The sequence below is a fragment of the Schizophyllum commune genome (genome assembly GCF_000143185.2).
Source record: "Schizophyllum commune H4-8 unplaced genomic scaffold SCHCOscaffold_4, whole genome shotgun sequence".
NCBI lineage: Eukaryota > Fungi > Basidiomycota > Agaricomycetes > Agaricales > Schizophyllaceae > Schizophyllum > Schizophyllum commune.
In genome coordinates this window covers 890,323-915,411 of record NW_026089541.1, presented here as the reverse complement: position 1 = coordinate 915,411, position 25,089 = coordinate 890,323, and the positions used below count along the sequence as shown (strand labels likewise).

Genomic DNA, 25,089 nt, shown 5'->3' with positions numbered 1-25,089 from the left:
ATCACCCGAAGAGCGCAGGAAGATCGAAAGGCGCGTCGTGAAGAAGTTGGATCTGCGGCTGCTACCGATTCTTATTATGTGCGTAGCCTGAACGCACGCTGCGGCTGACGCTGATTGTTCTGCAGCATGTACTTTTTCAACTTTGTCGACCGCTCGAACTTGGCCAATGCGCGGCTCGGCGGGCTCGAGAAGGACCTCAACATGACGGGGACCGACTTCAACCTTGCGACATCTATCCTGTTCATTGGATATATCATCATGCAGCTTCCATCCAATCTTTGTATGCCTGGCGTCTGCTTCACTTGCCCGGTACCGTCCTAACATGACCACGAGACAGTGATCACCATAATTAGACCCTCGCTTTATCTCGGCTGCGTTATGACAGTATGGTGAGATATGGATGCTTGGCAGCGGTGTATTTCGAAGCTCACAAAGACGCAGGGGACTCATCACCACTCTCACATCCCAAGCGGATACTTTCAAGCATCTGCTGGTCATTCGATTCTTCTTAGGCGTTATCGAGGCGCCTTTCTTCCCCTCCGCAATGTTCGTCATGTCTTCGTGGTATACGCGCGCTGAGCTTGGACAGCGCTATGCATTCTTGTAAGTGATAGCCGTCCTTTCGTCCGAGCCTATGCAACGCTCACGAATGATTAGCTACGCCGGCTCCGCCCTCGCCAACATGTTCAACGGCCTCATGAGCGCCGGCATCCTCTCCGGCCTCGACGGCGCGCGCGGCGTCGCTGGCTGGCGCTGGCTCTTCATCATCCAGGGCTCGCTCACCATCTTCTTCGCCATGCTCTCCGCCGCGCTCCTCCCCGACTATCCGCGCACGACGCGCTGGCTCACGCGGGAGGAGCAGGCGTTCGCGGAGTGGCGCCTCGCGCAGGATGTGGCGGGCGCGGTCGATAGCGCGGACGCGGTGCCGCTGCTGACGGCGCTGAGGATGGCGCTGACGGATTATAGGGCGTATCTGTTTGTGGTGATGCAGCATTGTAATTTGCTGTCGCAGACGTTCACGTATTTTGTGAGTGGGGTTGGGCTGGGTTTTGGGTGGGTGCTGATGATGGCCGTTGCAGTTCCCGACGATTGTGGGCTCGCTGGGGTACGGTAGCACGCAGACGCTGCTGTTGACGGCGCCGCCGTGGTTTGCGGCGTTCCTCGCGAGCGTGTTTGTGACCTGGCATGCGGCGAGAGCGGAAGTGCGCAGCCCACATATCGTTGTGTGCATGTTGCTGGTCGTCATCGGGAACATCGTTATGATCACGACGCCCATCAGCTCGGTTGGGCCACGGTACTTTGCCATGGTGCGTACCGGATCCCTCACATTGTCTTCGTCTCCGCGCTCAACCCCCTCCTGCAGTTCCTCCTCACCTGCGGCGCGCTCCCCGCCTTCCAGGTCATCCTCACCTGGGTCTCCAACTCCTTCCCGCGGCCGTTCGCCAAGCGGAGCGCGGTCATCGCGCTCGTGAACATGCTCGGCAACATCGCGTCCACGTACGGCTCCTTCCTCTACCCCGCCTCCGAGGGCCCGCGCTACGTGACGGGCGGGGCGGTGATGGCGGGGATAGCGGCCGCGTGCGCGGGGATGGCGCTGGTGATACGGTTCGTGCTGGCAAGGGAGAATGGGAAGTTGGAGAGGATGGAGAGGAGGGGGGAGGAGGCGGGGTTGGAGGCGAATGCGGCGGGGGTGAGGCAGGTGAATGGGTTCAGGTTTATTTTGTGAGGGGTGGTGAGGGTGGTTGGGGGATGGGAGGTTGGTTGCGAGGGTCGAGGCGGGCTTGGAAGAGCTAGCTTGCTTGTGAGTGTTGGTAGACCGAATCATGTTGTATTTGTAACGATCAACGATGAGCATGCATGCGATTGCGAGGATATGTAGTGTTACAAGCGTGGATAGCAGTACAAGGGGGAAAGCAGACAAAGTGATAGCGTCCAGGGATGTTCACAAGCAAAGGCGCCGGGGCGCCCGCTCACAAGTAGAAGTCGGGCTTGCGCGCGTCAATGCCGTACTCGGAGAGCGCGGCGGAGAGGTCGTCCATGGTAAGCGTCGTGCGGGTTTTGTCCTGGGTGGGGGATGAGGTGTTAGCGGGGTGCAGTGGAGGCGAGGCGGGTTGCAGAGGAGGCGAAGCGGGATGTAGTGGGCGAGGAAATGGGAGATTGGGCAAGGGTAGGAGAGGGTATGAAGGATAGGAGAGGGTGTGGGAGTTGCGGGATGGGAGTGCCAATAAGGATGGGAATTGGCGGGATGGGAATTGGCGGGATGGGAGTTGGCAGGCAGTTTAAAAGCGGTAGTAGGATGAAGGGCAGTACACACCTTGGACATGCCGTACGGCGCTGCTGTCCGGCCGCGCGCGCCCGCCGCATTGGTCCGGATGCGCGCGTGCTGGTACGCGTCGCCGGCGATGTCGGCGACGAACTTTTGCGCGGCGAGCGAGAGGAGGCGTTTTCTGGGAGTTTGTTAGTTTTGGGGTCCGCGGAGCGGGCTCGTGCGAGGCGCGGTAGGATGTGTGCGACATGGTGGCCTTAAGCGGTACGGTAGCGTATGCGCGGTACGATGGCTTATGCGCTACAATGGCCCATGCGCGTCGCGCAAGCCCGGGTCCGCACAAGCATCGAGAGGCTGGGCAGACAAGACTCAGATGGGCGAACAAGACTCACAGTCGAACATCCTCGCACTCGAAGCCGACGCGCTGGAGGTAGTAGTCCGTGACCTCGTTCGGGATCTAGTCGTGTGTGATGTTGGGAGGCGAAAGGATATGCGATGGAGGGGAAGGATATGTGATGGAGGGGAAGCGGGAGGGCAAAGTCAGCGTCGAACACGACAAACGTGCAGAGCAGATCTTACCAGAGGTTCGTAGTCGTCCAACATGAGGAGGAACTCGGCGAGCGTGCGGTCCTTGCGCGCTTCCTCGGCCTGTTGGCGGGAGGGGCCGGGGGCGTTTGATGCTTGGGTGCTAGAGGTGCCAGCTAGGGGCGCGCTCGAAGACCCCGCTGCGTTTGACGTCCCAGCGACTGATACGCTGGAGGTTCCGGCGACTGGTACACTCGATGTAGATGTGCTAGCAGCGGGCAGGTACGCAGGCTGACTTTGCGAGGGCTCGGTCGCGGCGGGGGTCGTCGTGTAGGGCGTGGTGTACCCGGAGATGGGGAAGGTGTATTGCCCGGGCTGGGTGTTCTGCTGGTTCTGCATAGTGAGTGGTGTCGAGGGGTTTGGAGCTGGTAGCTGGATGCGCGTCTGCGCTCACTGTCGCCGCGTGAAGGTTGTTGTAAGAGTTCTGTATGTTTGTTATGTCGCTGCTGTGCGTGTAGAGGGCCTCTGCTGAGCGTGTCTTTCAGTGTCACCGCCGTCCGCGACGCCGTCGTGGTCAGGAGGGGCGGAGTTTCAAGCGATGCCGTTACGTAATGGCGGAGATCGAAACGCGTGTATATAAGCGCCGACGCGTCGAAAATTTGCAGCGCGTCCTTTGCCTCTTGTGTTCTTTCCCTCTCCATTTCCCCTCTCCATTTCCCTCTCTCCCTCTCCTTTCGCCGATCTCCCTCTCCCTCTCCAATCCCCCTTCTCCCTCTCCCTCTTGGCTTTCACCTCTACTCTTATCCTCTTTCTCCTAGTGTTATCCTCTCCTTGCCTTCCCCCCCTCGCGTCTCCTTCTCGTCTCCCCCTTCTCGTCCCCTCGCGTATTCTTCCCACCCATCAAGCTGTACGGCTATCCTACACGGTGAGCACCCCTTCCCCCACCCCCCTCTCATGATGCCTTGAGGCATTTGGCTTTATTCCATGTCCAATGGATGCAGAAACTTATCTCAGCTACCTTCGGGCTCCGCCCGCTTTGTCTGATCTTTTTCGGGATGTGTGCGAGGTTTGGACAGCGATGCTGATTGTTTGTGCAGGTTTTTTGGGCGCGCAGGGCTTTTGGGCGTTTCTCGAGAGCTTTTTGGTCGATCATCGAGAGTTTTTTGGTCGATCATCGATCGAAGGGCTTCAGTGCTTCAGGTCGATCGGAGGATTTTGTTTCGCGTGCTGTGACCCCTTTGTTCTCTGCTACAACGCTGTTCAGTACTGTATATATGGTGTACCCTTGTCTTGCGTCCAATGCGAAGGTGCTTGTGCAACCTACATCATGCATCATGATTTGTTGGTGAAGAAATGCTCTATGATTATCGTCAACATTGCGTCCGGGTCTTCAAGTCATTGCGCCCGGGTCTTCAAGCTTCGCTGGCCGCCCTCGTTGGTGGCGACCGGTATCATAGCTGCATTCACTACCTGCTCATTTCGCATCCACTACCTGCTCATCCGCATTCACTACCTGCTCATTTCGCATTCTTATGCTCGATCGAGGCGATCAAGGCGTGAACTTGTTCGCCAGGTTGACGTCGTTGCGCTAGTTGACGACGTTGCCTTAGTTGACGTCGTTGCATGCGCACTTGTACTCGAGTATTGCACTTGTACTCGAGTATTAGTATTGCACTTGTACTCGAGTACATCCAGCGCACGTCTCGTCCCATCGTCCTCCTCATGAGATCTTCCCACAACCCCTTCCCTCATCTCCCCTTCCCTCATCTCCCCTGCCCTCATCTCCCCTGCCCTCATCTCCCCTCCCCTCATCTCCCCAATCCCTCATCTCCCCAATCCCCACCGCCCGTCCCTCCCCTGACCCGCCACCTACTCGCCCTCCCCTGACCCGCCACCTACTCGCCCTGCTCACCGCCACCTACTCGCCCTGCCCTGACCCTCCCTGCCCTGACCCGCTACTCCCAGCGAAGCCATCAAGCGCGCCTTTGTTGCGGAGCGGGCCCGCAGGTAAGAGGAGGCGCGCCGTTACCTGCGCAGAAGGGCGCGTTGGTTCTCGCGCAGAAGGGGCGCATTGGTGCTCGGGGAGAAGGGGCGCATCGGTACTCGCGCGGACGAGGCCCGCAGGTTCTCGCGCAGCTGGGGCATATGCTGAGGGGAGGCGTGCGCGTTGGAACGAGGTGTGAGGCGCGTCGGTACGAGGAGGCGTGTGAGGCCCGCAGGTACGAGGTGTGAGGCGCATCGGTGCTCGCACAGAAGGAGCCCATAGGTTCTCGCGCAGCTGGGGGGCGTTGGTTCTCGCGCGGATGAGGCCCGCAGGTACGAGGTGTGAGGCGCATCGGTACTCGCGGAGAAGGGGCCCATAGGTTCTCGAGGAGAAGGGGCGTATGCTGAGGGGAGGCGTGCGCGTTGGAACGAGGTGTGAGGCCCGCAGGTACGAGGCGTGCGCGCTGGATGGGGTATCTGATGGCGGGGATACGAAGTGGGCGGGGATATGAAGGAGGCGGGGGGTGGAAGGTGGGGGGTGGATGAGATGAACGGTGGGGGTGGATGGGGGGAGGGAGGAAGCTGGTGGGAGGCAGGAATGGAAAGGAAGAGCGGGAGGGAGCGGGAGGAAGCGGGAGGGAGGGAGGAGGCTTGTCGCAAAGGATAGGGGGCAAGGGGCGGGTAGATATTGGCGGGCTGGACATTTGGGCGTGGGTTCTATCGTGGAGCGAAGGGGACGTGGGTTGTAGTGCGAAGGGGACGTGGTTCTGTCGTGGAGGGGACGTGGATTCTGTGTGATAAATAGGAGAGATCGTGGAGGGGACGTGGATTGTATCGTGAAAATAAGATGACTTTGGTGGGAGGGGGGCTTGTAGGTGGTTCAAAGGACGTCGTCTTGAGTGGTTCGAAGGACGTCGTCTTGAGTGGGTCGAAGGACGTCGTCTTAGGTGGTTCGAAGGACGTCGGCTTGGGTGGGTCGAAGGACGTCGACTTAGGTGGTTCGAAGGGCTAGGTGCACGCAAGAGAGGGAGAGGGAAGCGCGCAAGAGAGGGAGAGGGGGGCACTTGGAGTCGGAGGGGTGGCGGGCGGAGGCGACGGGGAGGAGGGGAGGAGAGGCGAAGAACAGTGAGGCGAGGAGAGGTAAGGTGGGGCGACGGGAGGAGGTGGGAGAAGGAATCGGGAAAAGGACACGCGGGAAAGAGGGAAGGGTAGAGCGCGCGCCAGTGCTATAGCACCGTGAAGAGGGCGCGGAGGCGCTGGCAGGGCGCCCTCGCCAGTACTAGCATCGACGCGCCCTCGTTATGTCCCTTTTCTTCTCCCCTGCGTTTGTAAGTTCTAGGTTGTGCGACAATAAGTTTTGGGTTTTGCGACAATAAGTCTTTGGTCTTGCGACACTTCTTCTGCGTGTGGTGGTGCTCCTTCGTCCCCCTGCCCTCCGCGGCAGTCGTGTCTTTCTATGCGAATCTTGACGCCCTGCTGAAGCGTCTTGACGCCGTTCTATGGGCATCTAGACGTCCTTTGATGTGGGTGCTGACGCCGTTCTAAAGGGTCTTGACGCCCTCTTCCATCCGCGCTGGTCTTCACGCCCCTCCCACTTGTCTTCACGGCCTCCCCCTCGTCCTCGCGGCCCCCCAACTGTCGCCTTCCCTCCTCTGACGTTCTTCTGGCATCGCCCCTCCTCTAGCGTCCCTCGGCATCGCCCCTTGCATTCCTCTCCTTCACTCTCCGCGTACTTCTAGCCTTTTCCCACCGCGTCCCTCTCCTTTTCCCACCGCGTCCCTCTTCGCCCCCTTTCGACTCCCTCTCTTCTCTTCATTGATGAGACCAGGAAAGGGGAGCATGCGGCGTGAAAATGCGATGCGAGGGAAGGGGGGAAGGAGGCGAGGCGAGGGCAGAAGAGGGGATAGGGGAGAGTGGGGCAGTGGGAGGGAAATGGGAGGGCATGGGGGGAAGGGGATAGTGGAGGCGAAGCGAGGACAGAAGAGGGGAAATGGGGAGGGAGGGGCGGGAAGGGTGATGCGAAAGGGGAGACGAGGCGTGGGGTAGACAGAGAAGAGGCCGGAGTGAAGAGAACTGAATAGAGACCGCGGATAGGCCGAGTGTGTTAGGGTATGAAGAAAGGGCCGTGTATGTGTTGGGGTGAAAGGGTTTAGGTAAAGAAATTGGTGGGCAGAGTAACCGATTCAGACGATGGAATGGTGGTGGTGACGAAAGGGGGAGGCTAAACGATTCAAGGGAGGAGGGTGAGTGAGCGATGTGGATATACGTGAGGAAGAAGACAGAAGATAGGAATGTGCGGATGATGCTTAAGAGTCGGATGTATACGCGCTCGCATACAAAGGACCGAGGGGCGTTCAGGCAGAATGAGGCGATGGAGCATGTCATGCAAGAGCAGAGGGGGGCGCACTGGTAGCGAGGACGTTGTGATAGGGGACCAGGCATCGGGTTAGAGGGAGTACGTCGAAGAGGGAAAGAAGGAGGGCGTACGTACATTACAAAGGGAAGGGCGAGAGCATTGAGAAGCATACATCCCGGGGCCCGGGTAGAAAATGTGGCGGGCGGCAAGTAGAGGGTGGCAAGGACGTAGTTCACACGGGGGCGACAGATGGACGCGTTCCAGAGAAGAACGCGACGAAGCACGAAGAAGAGTGTCATTGCAAGCATGGTATCGCTGTACACGTAGGGGCAGAGAACAAGGCGTGCAGGCGTCGGGAGCGGGATCTGCGGCCGAGTGGGTTTAGAGGAAGGGCAACGAGCGATATACGTGAGGAAGGGAGCGAAAGACAGAATATAGGAGAGTGCGAAGAATCTTTGATAATTGGGTGTATGCGCGCTCGCATACAAAGGACCGGGGGCGCTCAGGCGAAATGACGCGACGGAACATGGCATGCAAGTGTGAGGGGGCGCACTGGTAGCGAGGATGCTGGAGCCACATTGGTATACGAGATCAGGCATCGGGTTAGTCGAAGAGGGAGAGAAGGAGGGCGTGCGTACATGTCAAAGGGACCGGCGGGAACATTGAGACGCATACTTCCCGGGGCCCGGGCAGGGAATGTGGCAGACGAGCAAGTAGAGGGTGGCAATGACGCGGGTCACACGGGGATGCACTCCAGAGAGGAAGGCGACGAAGCGCGAAGAAGGGTGTCACGTACGGGCAGAGATCAAGGCCTGCAGGCGCCGGGTGCGCGTTCTGCGGCTGAGTGGGCACGATGGAGGCTGGACTCGGTTAAGAGCGGGTGGTTGGGGAAGAGCAGACGAGATCGCTAGATTGGATGACGTACAGCTTGCCTTCTCAGTGACCGTCCATTCACCAAGGGTGTCGGATCGCAAACGGTGGCAGTCATCGCCCTGTTCAAGTCGCGTCCAGGTACCGGCTAACCCCGCGCGTTGGCGGACCGGACGTCCGACGCTTGCTTCTGCCAACCATCACGCACGACAGACGACGACTCTCTGCCGCCTGCACGACGCGCGCAAGGGCGATTACACGACACCGACCGCGATCTTGCGATTAGGCAGCGACGCGACAGACGCGAGCGAGCGCGCCCAATCACTGCGTACGATAGCCATCCACTGCGACGCGCGAAAGGCTACAGAGGCGATAGAGCACGATTAGCGAGTGCGTGCGCCAGCCTTTGCGCGCTGATGAGGGAGGCTGACCGCGTTTGGAGGCGATATTCATCGTGAACAGGAACGCCGAGCCACTTGGTCCAACTGCGCCTTTCTGCATCTCCCTTCTCATCCCATCTGCGCTGCCCGCTGCCTACGCGTGCATTGTACACCAAGCCATCCGTGCGTGCCCATCCAAACGCCTTCGTCTCGTCGTACTGATGCGCGATAGATCAGTCGCAAACACTTGACTAGACGCGCCGCCAGCCAAGATGTCGACCAATTTGGATGTACGTCTGAACGACTTCTCGCGGTCTTCCCCGCTTCTCTACCCTTTCTTTCTCTGTCATGCTCTGTTCCATTCACCTCATCCTTTCTTTCCGTCCTACCTACTGCGCAGATCCCTCGTTGCGCGTCATCCCTTCTAGATCTTTGTGAAGCGCGCAAGCGCGTGCCGACCCCCTCCTTATTCCTGCCACCCCACCCTCCCTCCTTGCGCTCATCCCCTCCTCCCCGACCACACCTCCTCCCCTCCCTTCCCTCCCCTCCTCCCTCCCTCCACCTCTCCCCTCCCTTCCCTCCCCTCCTCCCTCCCTCCACCTCTCCCCTCCCTTCCCTCCCCTCCTCCCTCCCTCCACCTCTCCCCTCCCTTCCCTCCCCTCCTCCCTCCCTCCACCTCTCCCCTCCCTTCCCTCCCCTCCTCCCATCCCCCCTTGCCCTCTCTCATCTACCTCCTTCCCGCCCTCACCAACCATTCTAACCAACCCCCCTCCCCCAGCGCGCCATCGACATGGTCAAGTCCGCGATCGACGAGGACGTGAAGCAGAACTACGCCGAGGCGTACAAGTTGTACCAGAACGCGCTCGATTATTTTATGTTGGCGTTGAAGTGTGCGTGTTAGGGGAGGGTTGTTTTTTGGTGGTGGAGGGTGGAGGGTGGAGGGTTGTTTGGGACGGGATGGGCGAGCGGCGAGATCCCCTTCTCGGTGGAGCCCTTGCCTTTCTTGGTGGAGCCCGTCCCCGTCTCGGTGGAGCGCCCTTTCCCTCCTCGATGGAGAGCTCCCATCTCTCGCGATGGAGAGTTCCGTCTGCGTGTTAGTGGTTGAGTTGGGGGACCCAGGAGGGGAGAGGGTGTCTGTGGCCCCGACGCGGAGGCGTTGTGGGAGAGGACTTGGCGTGCAGGGATGGGGGGTGCCTTGGGGAGAAGGGGCGCGGCGAGAAGGAGGGGAGGAGGACGCGAAGGGGAAAGGGGTGGGGGGCCGTTGGAAGGGGCACGAGGGAGAGGGGTCCCCGGCTGAGCGCTCTCCGCGCGAGACACCCCACGCAGTATCATTCTAAGGCCAAGGGCGTACCGCTGACCACAACGCAACAGACGAAAAGAACGCGAAATCGAAAGAACTCATCCGGAACAAGATCGTCGAGTACATACAGCGGGCGGAGACGCTCAAAGAACACCTGGCGAATACGAAGGGGGCGAGGAGCGCGGTGGGGGTGGGTGGGGGTGGGGGGAGTGCGGGGGCGGTGGGGAGGAGGTGAGTGTGGTGGAGCGTGTTTGAGGGTGGGGGAGGGTGGGTGGAGAGGGAGGGAGGGGGTGGGGGAGCAGGAGACAGGGGAGGAGGGGGACGCAAGGCGTATCGTCGTCCCTGCCTGTCTCTCTTCTTTTGCCCCTTAGCGCGTCCTGCCGGGGGCGTTCCTCCCTTCCTCCCTCGTCCATTCGGAGACTTTCTCCTCTCCCTCCTCTTGCCTCGCCTCCACCGTCCTACGCCTCCCCCTCTTCCCCCACCCCTTTTCCCTCTTCCCCGCCCCCTCCCCACCCACCTTCCCTCGCCAACCCCTTTACCGCTCCTCCTCCCTTCCTTCCCCTCCCTCTCCTCTCCTAACTCCTCCTCCTTCCCTCACTAACCTCCCACTTACATCCAAACGCAGAAAAGACCCGAACTCGCCCTCTGACGGCGCGGGAGGTGCCGGTGGCGCAGGCGACGACGACCCGGACGCGAAGAAGCTGCGGGCGAATATTGCGGGCGCGATTTTGACGGAGAGGCCGGATGTGAGGGTGAGTTGGTGTCTTCTTTCACTTATTATGGGGTGTTTTTGTAGAAGGGGTTGTGGGGTTTTGGGAGAAAGGAGGGGGGAGGGGGTTGAAGGGTTGAACGGTGGTGGAGAGGTGGGGGGTTTGAAGGGTGGTGGAGGGGGGTGAAGGGGGAGGGGAGGTGGGGGTGAGGGGGTGAAGGGGTTTGGGAGAAAGGAGGGGGTTTGGGCGGGGTGGAGGGGCGAAGGGGCGAAGGGGCGAAGGGGGTGGAAGAGGTGTGTGTTTGGGGGGCGAAGGGGAGGGGGGGACCGAGTGACGTATGGTTGACGCTCGCGCATGAGCCCTCATTGACACTCACACCTCGCCTCCTCCCTACCCCTCCCCCCCTCCCTCCCTCACTCACTCTCATCCTTGGATATGTTCTTTCGCTAACGTCCACATTTGTCACCCCTCGCTAACGCTTACTCCCTGTCAACCTCGCTAACACATCTACCCTCTCCAGTGGGACGACGTGGCGGGCCTGGAGGGCGCGAAGGCGGCGCTGAAGGAGGCGGTGATATTGCCGATCAAGTTTCCGCATTTGTTTGTGGGTGAGTCCAGTCTGGCCTTGTCCTGCGCTTACACACGTCGCTGGCGCTCCCCTTTCGTCCAACAATTTTTCTCTCACCGCCCGGCCCCTCGGTCCCTTTCCCCCTCCTTTCTTCTCCCCCTCCTTTCTTCTCCCCCCCCTTCCCCCACAACCCGCCCTCCTCCCCTCGATAACACCAACACTAACCTACCCCTCCCCCACAACCCTACCCCCTCCCCAACCCCTCACCTTCCCCCCGGCCCCCCCAACCTGCCTCCCTCACACTAACCCACCCCCCTCCCCCCTAGGCAAGCGCACGCCCTGGCGCGGCATCCTCCTCTACGGCCCGCCCGGCACGGGCAAGTCGTACCTCGCGAAGGCGGTCGCGACGGAGGCCAAGTCCACGTTTTTTAGTGTGAGCAGTAGCGATTTGGTGAGTAAGTGGCAGGGGGATAGTGAGAGGTGAGTTTTTTTTTCGATCTTATTTGGTGGTTTGGAGGGTTTTTTTGGTGGTTGGGGTGGGTTTGATTGTATCTTTGTTATCTTTTTTTGGTGGTTGGTGTGTGGGGAGGGGCTGGTGTGGGGGGAGGCTGGAAGGCATCGGGTAGCCGGCCTAGAAAGCATCGGGTAGCCGGCCTGGAAAGCATCGGACGCTAACAACCACCCCCCACCCCTCACCCTCTAGGCTCGTCAAGCAGCTCTTCCAACTCGCGCGCGAGAGCAAGCCGGCGATCATATTCATTGACGAGATCGACTCGCTGGCGGGGAGCAGGAATGAGGGGGAGAGTGAGGTGAGTGGGTGTGTGGGTTGGGGGTTAGGGGGATGGGGGGATGGTAAAGAGAGGGAGGTGGGAGGGTTGGGGATGGGTTGGGTTGGGGTGGATGGGGTGAGGGAAGGGGATGGGTGAGGGAAGGGGCAGGGTTAGAGGGGGAAGGGGAAGAAGGAACAAAGGCAACACCGGAGCGGACGAGGGGCCAACTGGAGCGGACGAGTGGCCAACTGGAGCGGACGACGGGTGACACACCGCAGAGGACCGCGCGCTAACGCGCGCACCCGCAGGGCTCCCGGCGCATCAAGACGGAGTTTCTGGTGCAGATGAACGGCGTGGGGCACGACGACACGGGCGTGCTGGTGCTGGGGGCGACGAATATCCCGTGGCAGTTGGATAATGCGATTAAGAGGAGGTGAGTGGGGTGGGCGAAGCAGAAAGTCGAGCTTTGGCGGGTGGGAGCGAATGGAGGGGAGGGAGGGGGGGAGGGGGTGTGTGCGTGTATGCGGGGATTCTTTTTTTTCTTCTTTTGGGGGGTGGGAGGGGGAGAGGAGTACGCGGGTACGCGGGTCTTGCGCTGGCGTTAGTCGGTAACCGTGCGCTGGCGCTCAGCGGCGCTCGAGCGCTTGGGGCTCTTGATCGTCCTGCGAGACGGTGGACCATTCGACGAGACGATGGGTTGTTCTGCGAGACGATGGATCATCTTGCGAGACGATGGATCATCTTGCGAGACGATGGAACAATCGACGAGACACTGGACCGTTCTGCGAAACAACGACGACGCTAACCCGCCTTCCAGATTCGAGAAGCGGATCTACATCCCGCTCCCTGGGGTGGAGGCGCGGCGGCAGATGTTCCAGCTGAATGTGGGGACGACGCCGTGTCAGTTGACGGCGGCGGATTATAAGTGAGTGGCGAGTGTTTCGTTGGTGGAGGAGTGCCGTCTTCAGGGTGACCGTCCCACCTGCAGCGCAGGGTGCGCGGGGCGAGTGCCATGCTGAGGAGGTGGTGCCATGCTGAGGGTGTGGTGCCGCGCTGAGGATGTAGCGCGATACTGAGATACGGTGCGGTACTGACCACCCCTTCCTCGCCAGACTCCTCGCGGACAAGACGGACGGCTACTCGGGCTCGGATATCTCGATCGTGGTGCGCGACGCGCTGATGCAGCCGGTGCGGAAGGTGATCGGCGCGACGCACTTCAAGCGGGTGAACGCGCCGGTGCGGAATGCGGGTGAGTGTGGGTGTGTGGGTGTGTGTTGGGGGAGGGGATTTCGGGGCACTTAGGGGTGGACTTCGGGAGATATTGCAGATGCTGACGACTGTATTTACAGACGGCGAGCTCACGGACGAGATGAAGATGAAGTGGACGCCGTGCAGTCCGGGGGATCCGGAGGCGGTGGAGAAGAGGTGAGTAGATCTGTGCGCGCGTCGCGCTGCGGGCCTTCGCTCTCACGTATGAGGATCGCCGCTAAACGTCGTCTCTCACAGCTGGTCCGACATCGAGAGCGACGAGCTGGAAGAGCCGCCATTGAAGCTGAACGACTTCTTGAAGAGCTTGAGCACTGTCAGGCCCACGGTCACGCAGGATGATATCCGGAAGCACGACGAATGGACGAAGGAGAGCGGCGAGAGTGCGTAGCGGGCGATCTGGATGGATGTCTCAACGTTGTTCGCTGTCATCCCGGGGCCTCTCTGCTCTAGTTCACTATTTTACTCATTTCCTTTGTATCAATCACGACGTTCGGAAACGCATGGTACTCGTAGACCGACGTGTGCTGCCCACCTTGCTCGACGACTTCAGATGCGCAGGAGACGATCAGGATGTCCTTCGAATGCTCATGAACACTCGCAGCAGCGCAGTGTTACAAATCCCTATATCCATTCCAAAAAAGAGTAACACAAAGACACTGGGGGAAGGAATCGACGTGAAATTCGCTCGATACTTCGCTTAGCTTCGATGGAAATTCACTAAAAATTGAGTGATTTTCACACAAGATCTAGTGACTTTCGCTCGGCCTTGCGCGAAAACATTTCACGCCAAAAAAGTCGCGTTTCGCGACCTCTGTTTCGCTCGACTTCGAGCGTAAATCACTCTTCAAAGAGTGAAATGGCCAGTATTTGCTTTTTTGCTGCTTTTTGCCATTTTTTTCCTTGGCACCGCGCGCTCGTATGGGATCGAATCAATATATTCAGATGACTACTACTACAACTTTATCACAGCAGCTCTACGAGTATAGACTAAGAAGCAAGCTGTTCAGCCTCGGCCAATCACGAAGGTATAAGGAAGCTGCAGAGGACTCTTCAAATCATGAAAACTAGAAGATAAACATTGATGGTCGTTAGCCCGTATAGAGAGCGAAAAGACAAGACTTACGAGCAGTGCCGAGGTGATAGATATCCTGAGCCAAAGTCGCAGGACGGCGTAATGGACTGCAATCCTCGTCAATCCGAAGTATGGTGTGCAAGGGCTGGGGTATCAAGTGAGAGGGAGTAGGACGTTGAAGTGAGAGATAGAGGTGGGCGGCGCTCAAGGGAACGAAGGGAGTAGTCTGCAATCGTCACTCAGGTTAGCGCTCATCTCTGAACAAGGGATCCCATCACGCACCATAATCCCGCGGGTCTGGGCAGCGTTCATTATATCTCGATCTCGAGGCCGTGCGTCGTACGCTGAGTATCATAGCGAGCAATGTAGATGATGGCGGTTGAGGACAAGACTCGACCAAGACTCGACGATGCTGCGACTTCGCGTACGTCACTGTGTGGCGCCAACGCCACATAATGAGCGGGCCCTCGCCGGTTGCTCATCGCCGCGCATGCCCTTATGTCGACCTCTGTAATGATGGCGACTGACATTTACTGAACCCAGTTGCAGCCGAATATTAATGCTAGTCAGAGAACCCGTACCCTCTGGGCTCTCAAAACATCGATACCTAAGACCTCTACCCAGCCCGCTACTCAAGATCATCCCTCTGTAACTTTCGCTCGACGTTACCCAGTTGTTAGCTGAGCGAAACAGCGTCGCTCGAGGTCATGCGAATTTCGCTCGCTCGACGTGAATCGGATTCGCATGACCTCTAGCGAAAAGCGAAATTCACTCGATATCAAGTGAATTTCGCGCCGATTCCTTTTCCCAGTGAGAGTACCACGAGCATGCCGTATCATCGCTCGGCAGGTATGCAGCGCCACACCACACGTACGAGTCCGACCAGGCCGCCCGTCGCCCGAGGGGAAAGAAAGGGAAGGGCGCAAAAGGTAGGGATGTATATAGACAGGCGATGGCGATGGGGTGGTATGTAAAGGAACAAGAGGTACGGAGGCGAAGGACGGGAGGGCGAACGCGCAGACGGGGAAAACCAACGCGTCAAGGAGGCGAACGGACGGCGGGGCGCGGAAGATGGGCAGGCGGTAGATGGTGCAGGGATACTATAACGACAATAAAGAGTATGGGGACAACTGCAGCGCCCGCGGCTATGCCACTCGCACGTACAGACGGTCGATTAGCGGCGGAGTGGGCCTAAGATAGAGCAGATGGTAGCGAACGTGGTGCGTGCGTAGGGGGATGGGCGATGTGGGGAATGCGGCGACAATATATGAGGAAGGGGCCACTGCAGCGTAGAAGGGGATGCGGCGCGACGCGGGGGATAGGTATAAAGCCGGTGATGAGGGTGCGGCTGCGTCGGGTACAGGCTGCGCGCTGCATCGGGCGGATGCTAGGGTGTTGATGCGGGAGGGCGTCGTGAGATCATCCGGGTCGTGAGGGGCGTGGGCAGGACCGACAGCGGGCGGTCAGCCGACGGCAATGGGCGTGCGAGCGCCCATGACCGTGAATGCGTCACGTCCACCGCTACGGGTGCTTCTCGTTCAGCTCAGCGCTAGGGCGCAACCGCGACTCGCCAGAGGGCCGTAGGCGAGATTCGCCTGACACGCGCATGCTCCGTGCTTCACCGCTTGGCCGAAGTCCTACGGTCAAGCAGTCAGTATGAGTGTATTAAGCAACGAATCTGGGAAGGAAATGAGTAGAACACTTGCAACTCACCCGGCTCTACGCTGCCTCGTACATCACCGATCGTGCTCAAGTCGATTTCTCGATCGTCATCAGTCGTGATTGCGACACCGCCGTAGGCTGCATCTGCGTCTGTATCCTCTGGGCGTAAGTTAGCAATTCCAGAAGGCGGGGAAGATGTGTCTAGCAATCAGGCCAATGGGAAACGCCCGAAAGGCTGGCGACAGGCCGAGCAAGTGAAATAAGCAAGTATCAAAATATAGCGTTAGATGAGTTATGATTCCCACCGGGTGAAAGAGAAGCAAAGGATGAAGCCGTCATAGAAGCCGCGGATAAGGCAGACATAGTCATGAAGACTCACCCCCATACTCCTTCGTCGCATGTAGCGCGTTCGCATCGGCTACATATGCACCAGACCCATCAACGTCCCGCACCATGTCACGGTCACCTGTGGACATGTTAGCTGCTGGTTGCGCGCGCAATGGGCAGGCGCAGCCATCTGCGGAACCGATGGCCAAAGGCCGCAGAAGTCCGTAGCCACCAGTTATCATCTCTCATCGACGGTCACGGACAATGGTCGGCAAGCGCCCATATGGCTAATTCGTAGGCACCCGCGGCAGGTCTTCAGTCGAGTGAGACATACCGTTCACCACGATCATGGGGTCACCCTTCAACCCATCCGCTGGCGTTTCTGGCCGTGAAGATGCAGGGCCTAGATCGGGAAGTTAATGGATGGCATCCTCGTCTGGGCGACTGCACACACCACTCGAACTCGTTGCTGTTGCCTGCGAGATCAGTTGCGTGTTCGTCGGGTAGTACGACCGCCGTTGCATGCGCTTGAAGTCGTAGGACGTGAACCTGCAGGAAAGTTGGTAAGACGAGGTCATGGACGAGGGTACGAGGAAAGACAAGATGGCAAAAGTTAGTGAAGTGAAGATATAGGAGGTAAGTGGAGTACGAGGGGGGAAATACGCACTGTTCCTCCATTTGGCGTAGTTCCGCGCTGAGATTCTCCTGGAATGCTGCTTTGCGTTGTTTTGCCTGCAAATTATGTCAGACTAGGTAGGGTTCCGGAATGCGATACGCACCTTCAGCGGGTTGTCCTCCAGCAGCAGCTCCTCCAGTTCATGCGAGGCATCAAAGTTGGCCTTTTTGGCCTGAGAAGGGGTTAGCAAGCGATCGAATGATGGGGGCGCGAGCGCGCGCAGTCAGATGAAGAATGCGAGACGCACATCAGGCACAAATGGTGAGGGGGCTTCTTTCGACTCGAGGGTGTCCCAGTTGACGGCGCCGCGGAACCATGCATGTCGGCGAAGCTGAGAGTGGTTAGCGGGCATGTAGCGAATTGGGAGTGGGCGCGCGCACCTCTGCCATGCCGTCGCGGTCATCTGGACCCGCGGGCTTGACGCCGAGACGGCGGTGGGGGTCGCGATCGAGGAGACCCTTGACGACCTGAAGGCCGGGTCTTGAGCACTTCTTTTCAGCGTCTTCGGGCCACTTGAGCGGGTCCTTGGTGATGGAGTGCGTGAGGTCGGCGTTGGTGCGGCCGCGGAATGGGCGCCTGCCGAAAAGGAGCTCGTAGGCACAGACACCAAGAGACCACCAGTCGATTTGATACGAGTAGCCGCGCTTGACGAGGATTCTGGGGGAGGGGAATAGGGTCAGTGGGGAACAGGGGCGAGAGCATGCGACGCACTCGGGAGCCATGTAGGCCATGGAACCTGCAACGCCCGTAAGCTTGCGCTCGCCGTAGTGAACCGCTATGTTGAAGTCCGTCAGGTGGGCATTGCCCTTGTCGTCGAGGAGGATATTGTCGGGCTTGATGTCGCGGTGCATGATGGACATGTTGTGAAGGTAGTCGAGGGCGGAGGAGATTTGGGCGACGTAGAAACGGACGGCGTCTTCAGAGAGCGAGCCAAGGCGCTCGAGGTGAAAGCGAAGGTCGCCGCCGAGCATGAGGTCAATAACGAAGAAGCAGTTTTCGTCGTCCTGGAAGGCGTAGCGGAGGTTAACGATGTATGCATGGTCAACCTCCTCGAGCAGCCGGCGCTCTTGAATGACGTTTGCAACTGCTTTCATCTTGACGCATTTCGCCTGGGCTGGGGTAAGTAGAGCAAGCGATGCGGCTACCGTCGCCACTGACCTTGTTGATGTACTTGAGGGCGTATAGTTCGCGTGATTGCTTGTGCTGAACGACGCGGACCTTGCCAAAGGCGCCCTTGCCTACGCATCGCAATAGAACAAAGTGGAAGAGGTTCACCTCGCCATCAAAGTCGATAGGCGTCGGTCTGCAGCACACCGCCCCCATCGCGGAAAGGAAAGAGTCGCTAAAGTCACACCCTGTCACACTCCTTGTCTCCGTCCGCCAACATGCCCGGCCCTGATTTTTGGCGTCCGCTTGTTCTCTCCGGCCCGTAAGCCCCCGCCGCGTCCCTCCGCCCCCGCTCATCGTCCTCAACAGCTCCGGCGTGGGCAAGTCTACCCTCCTTAGCCGCCTCTTTGCAGAGTTTCCCGACGCATTCGGCTTCTCCGTCTCGCATACAACCCGCAGCCCGCGCCCAGGCGAGATCGATGGCACCCACTACCACTTCGTCACCCGCGATGCCTTCCTCGCCATGCGCGAGCGCGGTGCCTTCGTAGAGTCCGCCGAGTTCTCCGGCAATCTCTATGGCACCAGCCACGCCGCCATCCGCGCCGTCCAGGCACTTGGCCGCAGATGCATCCTCGACATCGAAGCCCAGGGCGTCCGCCAGCTCAAGCAGTCCCCCGTCTTCGAGGGCGCGAAGGAATCCCCCGACTCGCTCCCGAAGCCCGTCTACGTCTTCATTGCCCCTCCTACCCTCGCCGATCTTCGCGCGCGCCTTGCTGGAAGAGGTACCGATACCCAGGAGGCCGTACAAAAAAGGTTGGCTGTCATATCAAGCTTTCTCGTACAATTGCGTCACAATTCGTAGGCTCGCCACCGCCCTGAAGGAGATTGAGTACGCAAGCTCACAACCCGCACCCCACGATCTCGTCCTCGTCAACGATGATTTGGATCGCGCCTACGCCCTCTTCAAGCAGATCGCACTGGGCGAGCAAGTCGCTGCCGATGCCATGCCTGCCTACAATATTGAGTCGGCAGAGTTAAAACCTGTCGGCGTGGCTTCGTAGTATCCCGGTCATGCTTGTGTGCAATAGACTTGGGGACAGCTAGAATTGATGAATTTCTGGGAAAATGTAGACTCGAACCAGTCCCGCTCGCGGAAGGCGGAAGGCAGACGAAAGGCAGGCGGAGGCGACGAAAGCCACCTACGGTATCCGGGCCCGGAAGCCGAAGATAGTTGGAAGTAAAAGCGGTGCCCGCGGAAGGCGGAAGGCAGACGAAAGGCAGGCGGAGGCGATGAAAGCCACCTACGGTATCCGGGCCCGGAAGCCGAAGATAGTTGGAAGTAAAAGCGGTGCCCGCGAAGCGGGGACTGGAACATCTCGCTTAGTAGCTAGTACAGTCAAAAGTTTCCCATGAATATATGCGACTTAGAGAAAATCGCGACGAGCTCCAGCAGCAACTTTGCCTATAACACTCGCCTCTACCCTTCGCTGCCCACAAAATCTCTCCAGATGACCCCGGCACGGTGTCCGATGGCACTTGTTGCCTCGAAAATGACCTACAGCGCATGAACGGCGGCATTTGAGCAACAACCTTCGTGCAGGCCAGTACCGATCAGGCGCGCCCAACGGCGTGACGTCGATCCTCTCGCCTCTCCCTGTTGGGTGCCGCTGGATCGGATATGCATACAGGCAGCGCGCAGGGACTTTGGAGCCCCTTGAGGTGCGCGTCATCACCTTCATCGTGCGGCCGATACCTCGTACTGACCATCCCTGATCATGGTGGCGTTCGCCTCTGGCGCGCTTCACTGCGCGGCGCCCTAGGCGCCAATTCGTGTTTTAACGCGTACCAGCAGCCTCCGACAGTGCCACCCCCTCTCCCCGACTGAGGCATTCCAGTTGTTGCATTGTGAACATCCATCGCCCAACATTGCCAAGATCACCGTGCTCGTCCGCCCATCCCTCGCAAAACGAGGACCACGGCCACGAGTCCACCAGCTTTGCCACCTCTGACACTACCTATGCTCACATCGCTGCCGATTTGGCTAGTCTTGGGGAACGACATCGTTGTTGTTGGTTGCGCCGCTGCGTACCTTGCCCTTGGACGCCATGGCGCGCATACATACTGCATCGTAGAGGATATTCGCATATATCGCATGAATTCAGCATACATCATTGCATTTTTCTATAGCAGGGGCTGCCAGACTACGCTATAAGCACCATAAACCCGTGTTGAGACAGCAAGCACGGCCGATGGCGCGTTGGAGGCGCGTCGGTTGGCTGGGAGGATGTGCCAAATTTTGCTAAGTCGCACATATTCGTGGGAAAAAGCTCGACTGTCCTAAAAGTGCTCGAGATGTTCCAGTCCCCGCTCCGCTCTTCTAATCGGGCAAGTATCAGCTTGCTTTGACCTCGACTTCCGCGGAGCGGGGACTGGCTCGAGTCTAGGGAAAATGTGACTAGAGGATATGTAGTCTGCTATTAGCACCAGACCTGAAATTCAGTATATTCACAGGTGCAAGGTGCACGATTGTTGTGAGCCGATTTGTGAATTGTCACGAGTTGGTTATTGTACTGTACAGCTCGACTCTAGCAGTCACTCGGTCACGTCACGCGTTCACGCCTTATATACCGAGTAGTCACACCTATACACTCTTTAGTCCGTGCGTTGTCGCCTTCGGTTTGTGTCTGTGTTCGGCGTTGCCGCTGGGTGCGCCAGCCCCTCCAGCTTGCCGCTGAGGGGGGCCTCTGAGGCCCTGCCCGGGGCTTTGTACCGGGTCTGTTGCTTGCCTTTCCTCCTTGCTGCTGCCATCCGACCGCTGGGTCGTATTCAATCATCCATCGCCGACGCTCCTGCTATCCGCAACCTCCCTACCCGTCGGTCACTCCTTGCATCCACTTCTGATATGAATCAGCAAAGGATAAGAACGGTGCGCAGATTGGGTGGCATACAGTCGTTGACCACGTGATTTGACACCATCAGTCACGTTTGACACCAAAGGAAAATGCCACACCTAGGCCCGCTCGGTGTCTGTCCGGCCTGCAAAATGGCTTACAAAATTACCTTAACATATACTGAGCACTAATATGACACTGTATATGCCATATAGGGGCCTCAATGCGAGCAATAGACCTTGTTTTCCGGTGAATGCTTCTAGTCACCCTGCTTTTCAAGCTGTAATCGCGATGTTGAGTCATATTGAAGAGGCTCCTTACAGCCTCAGCTGTACCAGTACACAGCCACTGTATGTACGAGCATTTTGACATCTGAACGGTGTTAGAGAACTCTCGGGATGCAGCGCTACGACGTGAAAACCAGCTGTCTAAGAGCTGTGTGACAGATGGTGTCACAGTTCAAACTGCTGTACTGCCGTTTCCACGGACAAAGAATCAGCTTGAAAGTTGGTAATTTGAGTTATATATGATGACGGACACTACGCTATACCTTCTCGTGCGGTGAATGTACGTGTGTGAGCCAGAGACAGCGGGATTCCGTGGCAGGGAGGCCTGGTTTTGACACAGCAGATGTACCTGGGAGCTGAATTCCCTGGAAACTGCCCAATTCGGAGCTATCATGGCTTCAAAGGGGAAATATCTTCTAAAGGCATGGTATGGAAAGTCTTTGAGGCTCACACACCAGTCAGGATGCTGATGTGGGTGTCGGTTTGACCCAGTTCACACGCCTGTAAAAGCACGTTGAATTGGCCGTTTCCCACGGAGACGCAGAGAGCGCGCTCTCCTTCCTTCGTCTTACCTTCCTTCCCCTCCAAATTCTGATATGTTCTAGAATACATGTACTATCACTCGCCTGATTTTTCTCGGGGCGATACAAGGTCAAGGAAGCCCTCAGGACCAAAATTACAGAAGGGTGTCAAACCACGTGGTCAACGACTGTATCGAACGGGACCGCCTCCAATTGGCTGGGCCACAGTTTGCCCTTTCATTCGTATTCAAATAGTATTTACATGTATCTAACCACGCGATGGACGGTGTGCCCACGGGCGCCCACGTCCCGCGCTCCGCGTGCATACGCGCCCTCGGCGCTCTACCTGTGTTCACTAACACAGTGTCATCCGTCAGCAGACTCGGTGGACGACAGTCCTCTGTCTGCTGATCGGCCAGTTCTCGTCTGCGTCCCTTGCCGGAGCTGCGTGACCATTGGCTGCCCTTTCAAGACACACCCTTGTCCGGTGTCTCCCTGAGACACAGACTCCTCGTATACCCAGGGGGGAGCCCGAGAGGTCTTTGGTGTTCTTCATTCTGACCTCCCGGATCCCCTCAGGTACATAGTACGAGTCCACGGCGTTCTTCATTCTGACCTCCCGGTCACCCTCAGTCCTTGTGCTTTTTTGACTACCTGCCCTCCGCTCCCTTGTATATACTCGTACACTGTACAGTTAGAGTGGTATCCCTCTCGAATGTGTTGTTGTAGTCATAGTCGCCAATGAGTTCCACAGGATAGAATGTATTCCGGTTGTCCTACGTGGTGGTACGAGGACAAACGGATAAGGTAACAACTACAAAATGCGGTATATAATGCGCTGATCACGTGCGCGTGCGGCGATTGCCGAAACCTGAATTCCACACACCCCCACAAGCGCTGCACATCGCACGAGGTATAGTAGAGTGTAGGTACCATATTGTGAGTAGAATGCACCCCCAGAATCCAAACAAACCTGCAATTATCGTTCGGCAGCAGCAACACGTCGCGATTACCAAATTGGGCCAGAGAACGACGCGTCGTCGAAATCGCCCAAAAAGGAAGGTCGTGATCGTCGGCATCGGCAGCGTCGGGCAAACAAAAATTTTCTTCGTTGTCATCACGTCTCGTCTCATCGGGGTGATCGCCAACAGCCTTCACTCGGTTGCTGGGTCTTGGGACTTGTCAGAAGTGGTCGGTAGGGCGAGTCTGCCTTCACCCGGAGTCACATGACCGCTCCCAACTCCAGGAATCACTGTGTCACATTCCCAGAGTTGGTGTCACATGATCACATGACTTTTCCCCACGCTTTGCCCCGGTGGCCCCGTACATACGCGTGTATTCTTTCCTTCTTTTCCCTCAGTCGCTATCCTATACGCAGGAAGACTGAGGGTATGTCTTTTACTTACTTTACTCCTACTTATACTGACTGTACTTTAGTCTTGCGCTCTCTGCGCTTATTTAGGTATGAATTCAGTCACTATCCTATACGCAGGAAGACTGAGGTCTTGCGCTCTCTGCGCTTATTTAGCTCGTGAAAGGTTATGAGCCCCGTGGCCTAAATCGAGCAAGACTTCGATCTGCGACTCACTCTATCCCACTCTGTGCCATGGCTCCCAAGGACAGCAAGGTCCCAACGCTCACCAACGCGGCGGACTGGCCGCTCTGGCGCCTCCGGGTCACCGACGCCCTCAACAGGGACGATCTCACCTCTGTGGTGACTGGATCGGAGAAATCCCCTCCCCCTGAGATCGCGGTGACTCCACCGACGCCAACAACGTCCTCACCCCCGTCCACGTCACCCGGCGCTCCGGCGACCACCACCACATCCACAGGATTGGGCTCCTCCTCCACCTCTCACCAAGTTGCGCGGAGGGAGACCTGGTCCTGGTGGAACGCCCGCGCCCTCTCCACCATCCGGGAGCACCTCTCAAATGACATTGCCCTTGAGCTCCACGAGTACCAGCACACGAGCGAACTCTGGGAGAAACTCGTCGAGAAGTTCGAGCAGACCAACACCAGCGAGATGGCGGTCACCGAACTGATCAAGATCTTCCGCGCGAAGCTCGCCGACGCCAACGATGGAGACGTCTCCCGCGAGGCGATGAGCGTGCACATCCACCGCGTCCGGCAATCGGTCACCCAGCTCGCCACTCTTGGCTACCCCCTCAACGCCAACCTCGTCCCCCTCATCCTCCTCGCCTCCCTTCCCAGCTCAGAGAAGTGGAAGATCGTCTCGTCCGGTATCTCGGCGGGCAGCTCCAAGGCCGCGCCCCTCACCCTCTCCTACGTCGAGGTGAAGCTGATGGCGCAGGTGATCAGCAAGGAGGACTCGGACGATGAGCAGGCATACGCCGCCTCCTCTTCTCGCGCGCCCCCACCGCGCAAGCCCAAGGACAAGGGCAAGAAGAAGGCCAAGGCGAAGGTGTCCTGCGTCATCCACGACGAGAGGCACTCCACTGAGGAGTGCAAGACGATCATCGGGCAGAAGGAGAAGGCGCTGAAGAAGCGGAAGGAGCGGGCGGCGGAGAAGGCGAAGGCGAACAAGGTGAAGGACTCGGACTCGGATTTGGACTCAGACTCGGACTCGGATGTAGACGACACGCATGTAACCGTCTCGCGCTGCGCCTACAAGAAGATTTCCGCCTATGTCCAGTCTGATCCTAAGCGACCGCAGCAACACCAAGGTTCGCACATTGTCGACTCGGGTGCGTCAAAGACCATGACCCCCGACGAGCGCCTCTTCGACGACAGCACTTACCGTGTCCTTGACCCGCCGCGCAACATCTACCTCGGGAATGAGTCCGTCATCAAGGCAGTAGGCATTGGCACTGCCTGCTTCGCCTCTAAGACACCGGATGGTGTGCGCGCGCTGACCATTCGGAAGACACTACACGTCCCCGATCTTGCGTTGACGCTCATCTTGGTGCCCCAGATCACCAAGCGTGGTCTGCGCGTGTCCTTTAAGGACAACACCTGCACTATCCGCGACTCCTCCGGCAATATCGCCTGCGTCGCGACGCGCAAACACGGTCTCTATCACGTCGACTGCCAGCCCATCGGCACGGACGAACGCGCCTTCACCGCCATTGACATCAACCGGCTGCACCAGATCATGGGCCATACGAACTTTGAGAGCCTGCGCAACATGGTCCGTCATGGTCAGCTCAGGGAGGTTGACACGCTCACCGGCATCCCGTCTTTCTGCGAGCCCTGCGTCATGGGCAAGATGAAGAAGCTCCCCTTCAAGCGGAGCACCACGCCCGCCTCACGCCCGCTACAGTTCATCTCCTGCGACGTTGGTGGCCCCGTCGACCCCGCTGCGACTGGCGGCTATCTCTACTGGATCGTCATCGTCTGCCACTACTCCTCGGGCGTCTACACGCTCTTCACAAAGAAGAAGTCGGAGGTCTACAAGAAGCTCCGTCAGTGGCGCATCGACATGGAGCATCAGCATCGCGACTCTATCGAGCAGTGGGAGTGGCTCCCCGGCTGGGTCGAGTTCACCCGCACAGACGGCGGCGGCGAGTTCTGCTCAAACAAGATGGAGGC

General features: G+C 58.5%; 7 protein-coding genes across 7 annotated transcripts; 3 read left to right on the top strand and 4 right to left on the bottom strand.

Annotated features, from left to right (window-relative positions):
• Nucleotides 1-53: 53 nt before the first annotated feature.
• On the top strand, nucleotides 54-1,870 carry SCHCODRAFT_02617873 (MFS general substrate transporter). Its single transcript, XM_003033146.2, has 7 exons — nucleotides 54-78; nucleotides 126-280; nucleotides 338-389; nucleotides 442-603; nucleotides 658-1,027; nucleotides 1,080-1,307; nucleotides 1,364-1,870. The coding sequence occupies exons 2-7, from the start codon at nucleotides 127-129 to the stop codon at nucleotides 1,724-1,726; spliced, it is 1,329 nt and encodes a 442-aa protein (XP_003033192.2). The 5' UTR covers nucleotides 54-78; nucleotide 126; the 3' UTR covers nucleotides 1,727-1,870.
• SCHCODRAFT_02617871 (transcription initiation factor IID, TAF10 subunit) lies at nucleotides 1,501-3,364 on the bottom strand. Its single transcript, XM_003032523.2, has 4 exons — nucleotides 2,846-3,364; nucleotides 2,659-2,723; nucleotides 2,315-2,447; nucleotides 1,501-2,063 (listed from the first exon to the last, which is right to left on the bottom strand). The coding sequence occupies exons 1-4, from the start codon at nucleotides 3,188-3,190 to the stop codon at nucleotides 1,971-1,973; spliced, it is 636 nt and encodes a 211-aa protein (XP_003032569.1). The 5' UTR covers nucleotides 3,191-3,364; the 3' UTR covers nucleotides 1,501-1,970.
• A 5,288-nt stretch (nucleotides 3,365-8,652) lies between these two features.
• SCHCODRAFT_02698845 (AAA-domain-containing protein) lies at nucleotides 8,653-13,385 on the top strand (the record flags this gene model as incomplete). Its single annotated transcript, XM_050346925.1, has 12 exons — nucleotides 8,653-8,670; nucleotides 9,159-9,270; nucleotides 9,752-9,911; nucleotides 10,306-10,432; nucleotides 10,911-10,998; nucleotides 11,285-11,438; nucleotides 11,662-11,767; nucleotides 12,037-12,161; nucleotides 12,546-12,653; nucleotides 12,841-12,977; nucleotides 13,078-13,153; nucleotides 13,235-13,385. 12 exons carry the CDS (start codon nucleotides 8,653-8,655, stop codon nucleotides 13,383-13,385), a joined length of 1,362 nt encoding a protein of 453 aa, XP_050200975.1.
• Nucleotides 13,386-14,085: 700 nt separating this feature from the next.
• SCHCODRAFT_02495652 (uncharacterized protein) lies at nucleotides 14,086-14,381 on the bottom strand (the record flags this gene model as incomplete). Its single annotated transcript, XM_003032522.3, has 2 exons — nucleotides 14,086-14,295; nucleotides 14,352-14,381. 2 exons carry the CDS (start codon nucleotides 14,379-14,381, stop codon nucleotides 14,086-14,088), a joined length of 240 nt encoding a protein of 79 aa, XP_003032568.2.
• Nucleotides 14,382-16,474: 2,093 nt separating this feature from the next.
• On the bottom strand, nucleotides 16,475-18,057 carry SCHCODRAFT_01169398 (Pkinase-domain-containing protein; the record flags this gene model as incomplete). The annotated part of the gene is made up of 7 exons (XM_003032521.1): nucleotides 16,475-16,607; nucleotides 16,726-16,790; nucleotides 16,838-16,906; nucleotides 16,982-17,065; nucleotides 17,115-17,391; nucleotides 17,446-17,843; nucleotides 17,893-18,057. The coding sequence occupies 7 exons, from the start codon at nucleotides 18,055-18,057 to the stop codon at nucleotides 16,475-16,477; spliced, it is 1,191 nt and encodes a 396-aa protein (XP_003032567.1).
• Nucleotides 18,058-18,089: 32 nt separating this feature from the next.
• Nucleotides 18,090-19,194, top strand: SCHCODRAFT_02617853 (guanylate kinase). Its single transcript, XM_003033144.2, has 3 exons — nucleotides 18,090-18,163; nucleotides 18,211-18,654; nucleotides 18,704-19,194. Exons 1-3 carry the CDS (start codon nucleotides 18,120-18,122, stop codon nucleotides 18,900-18,902), a joined length of 687 nt encoding a protein of 228 aa, XP_003033190.1. The 5' UTR covers nucleotides 18,090-18,119; the 3' UTR covers nucleotides 18,903-19,194.
• Nucleotides 19,195-20,493: 1,299 nt separating this feature from the next.
• Nucleotides 20,494-20,744, bottom strand: SCHCODRAFT_02496477 (uncharacterized protein; the record flags this gene model as incomplete). Its single annotated transcript, XM_050343041.1, has 2 exons — nucleotides 20,494-20,656; nucleotides 20,713-20,744. Coding segments are annotated over 2 exons (195 nt in total), but the record flags the coding sequence as incomplete, so codon positions are not given.
• Between the last annotated feature and the right edge of the window lie 4,345 nt (nucleotides 20,745-25,089).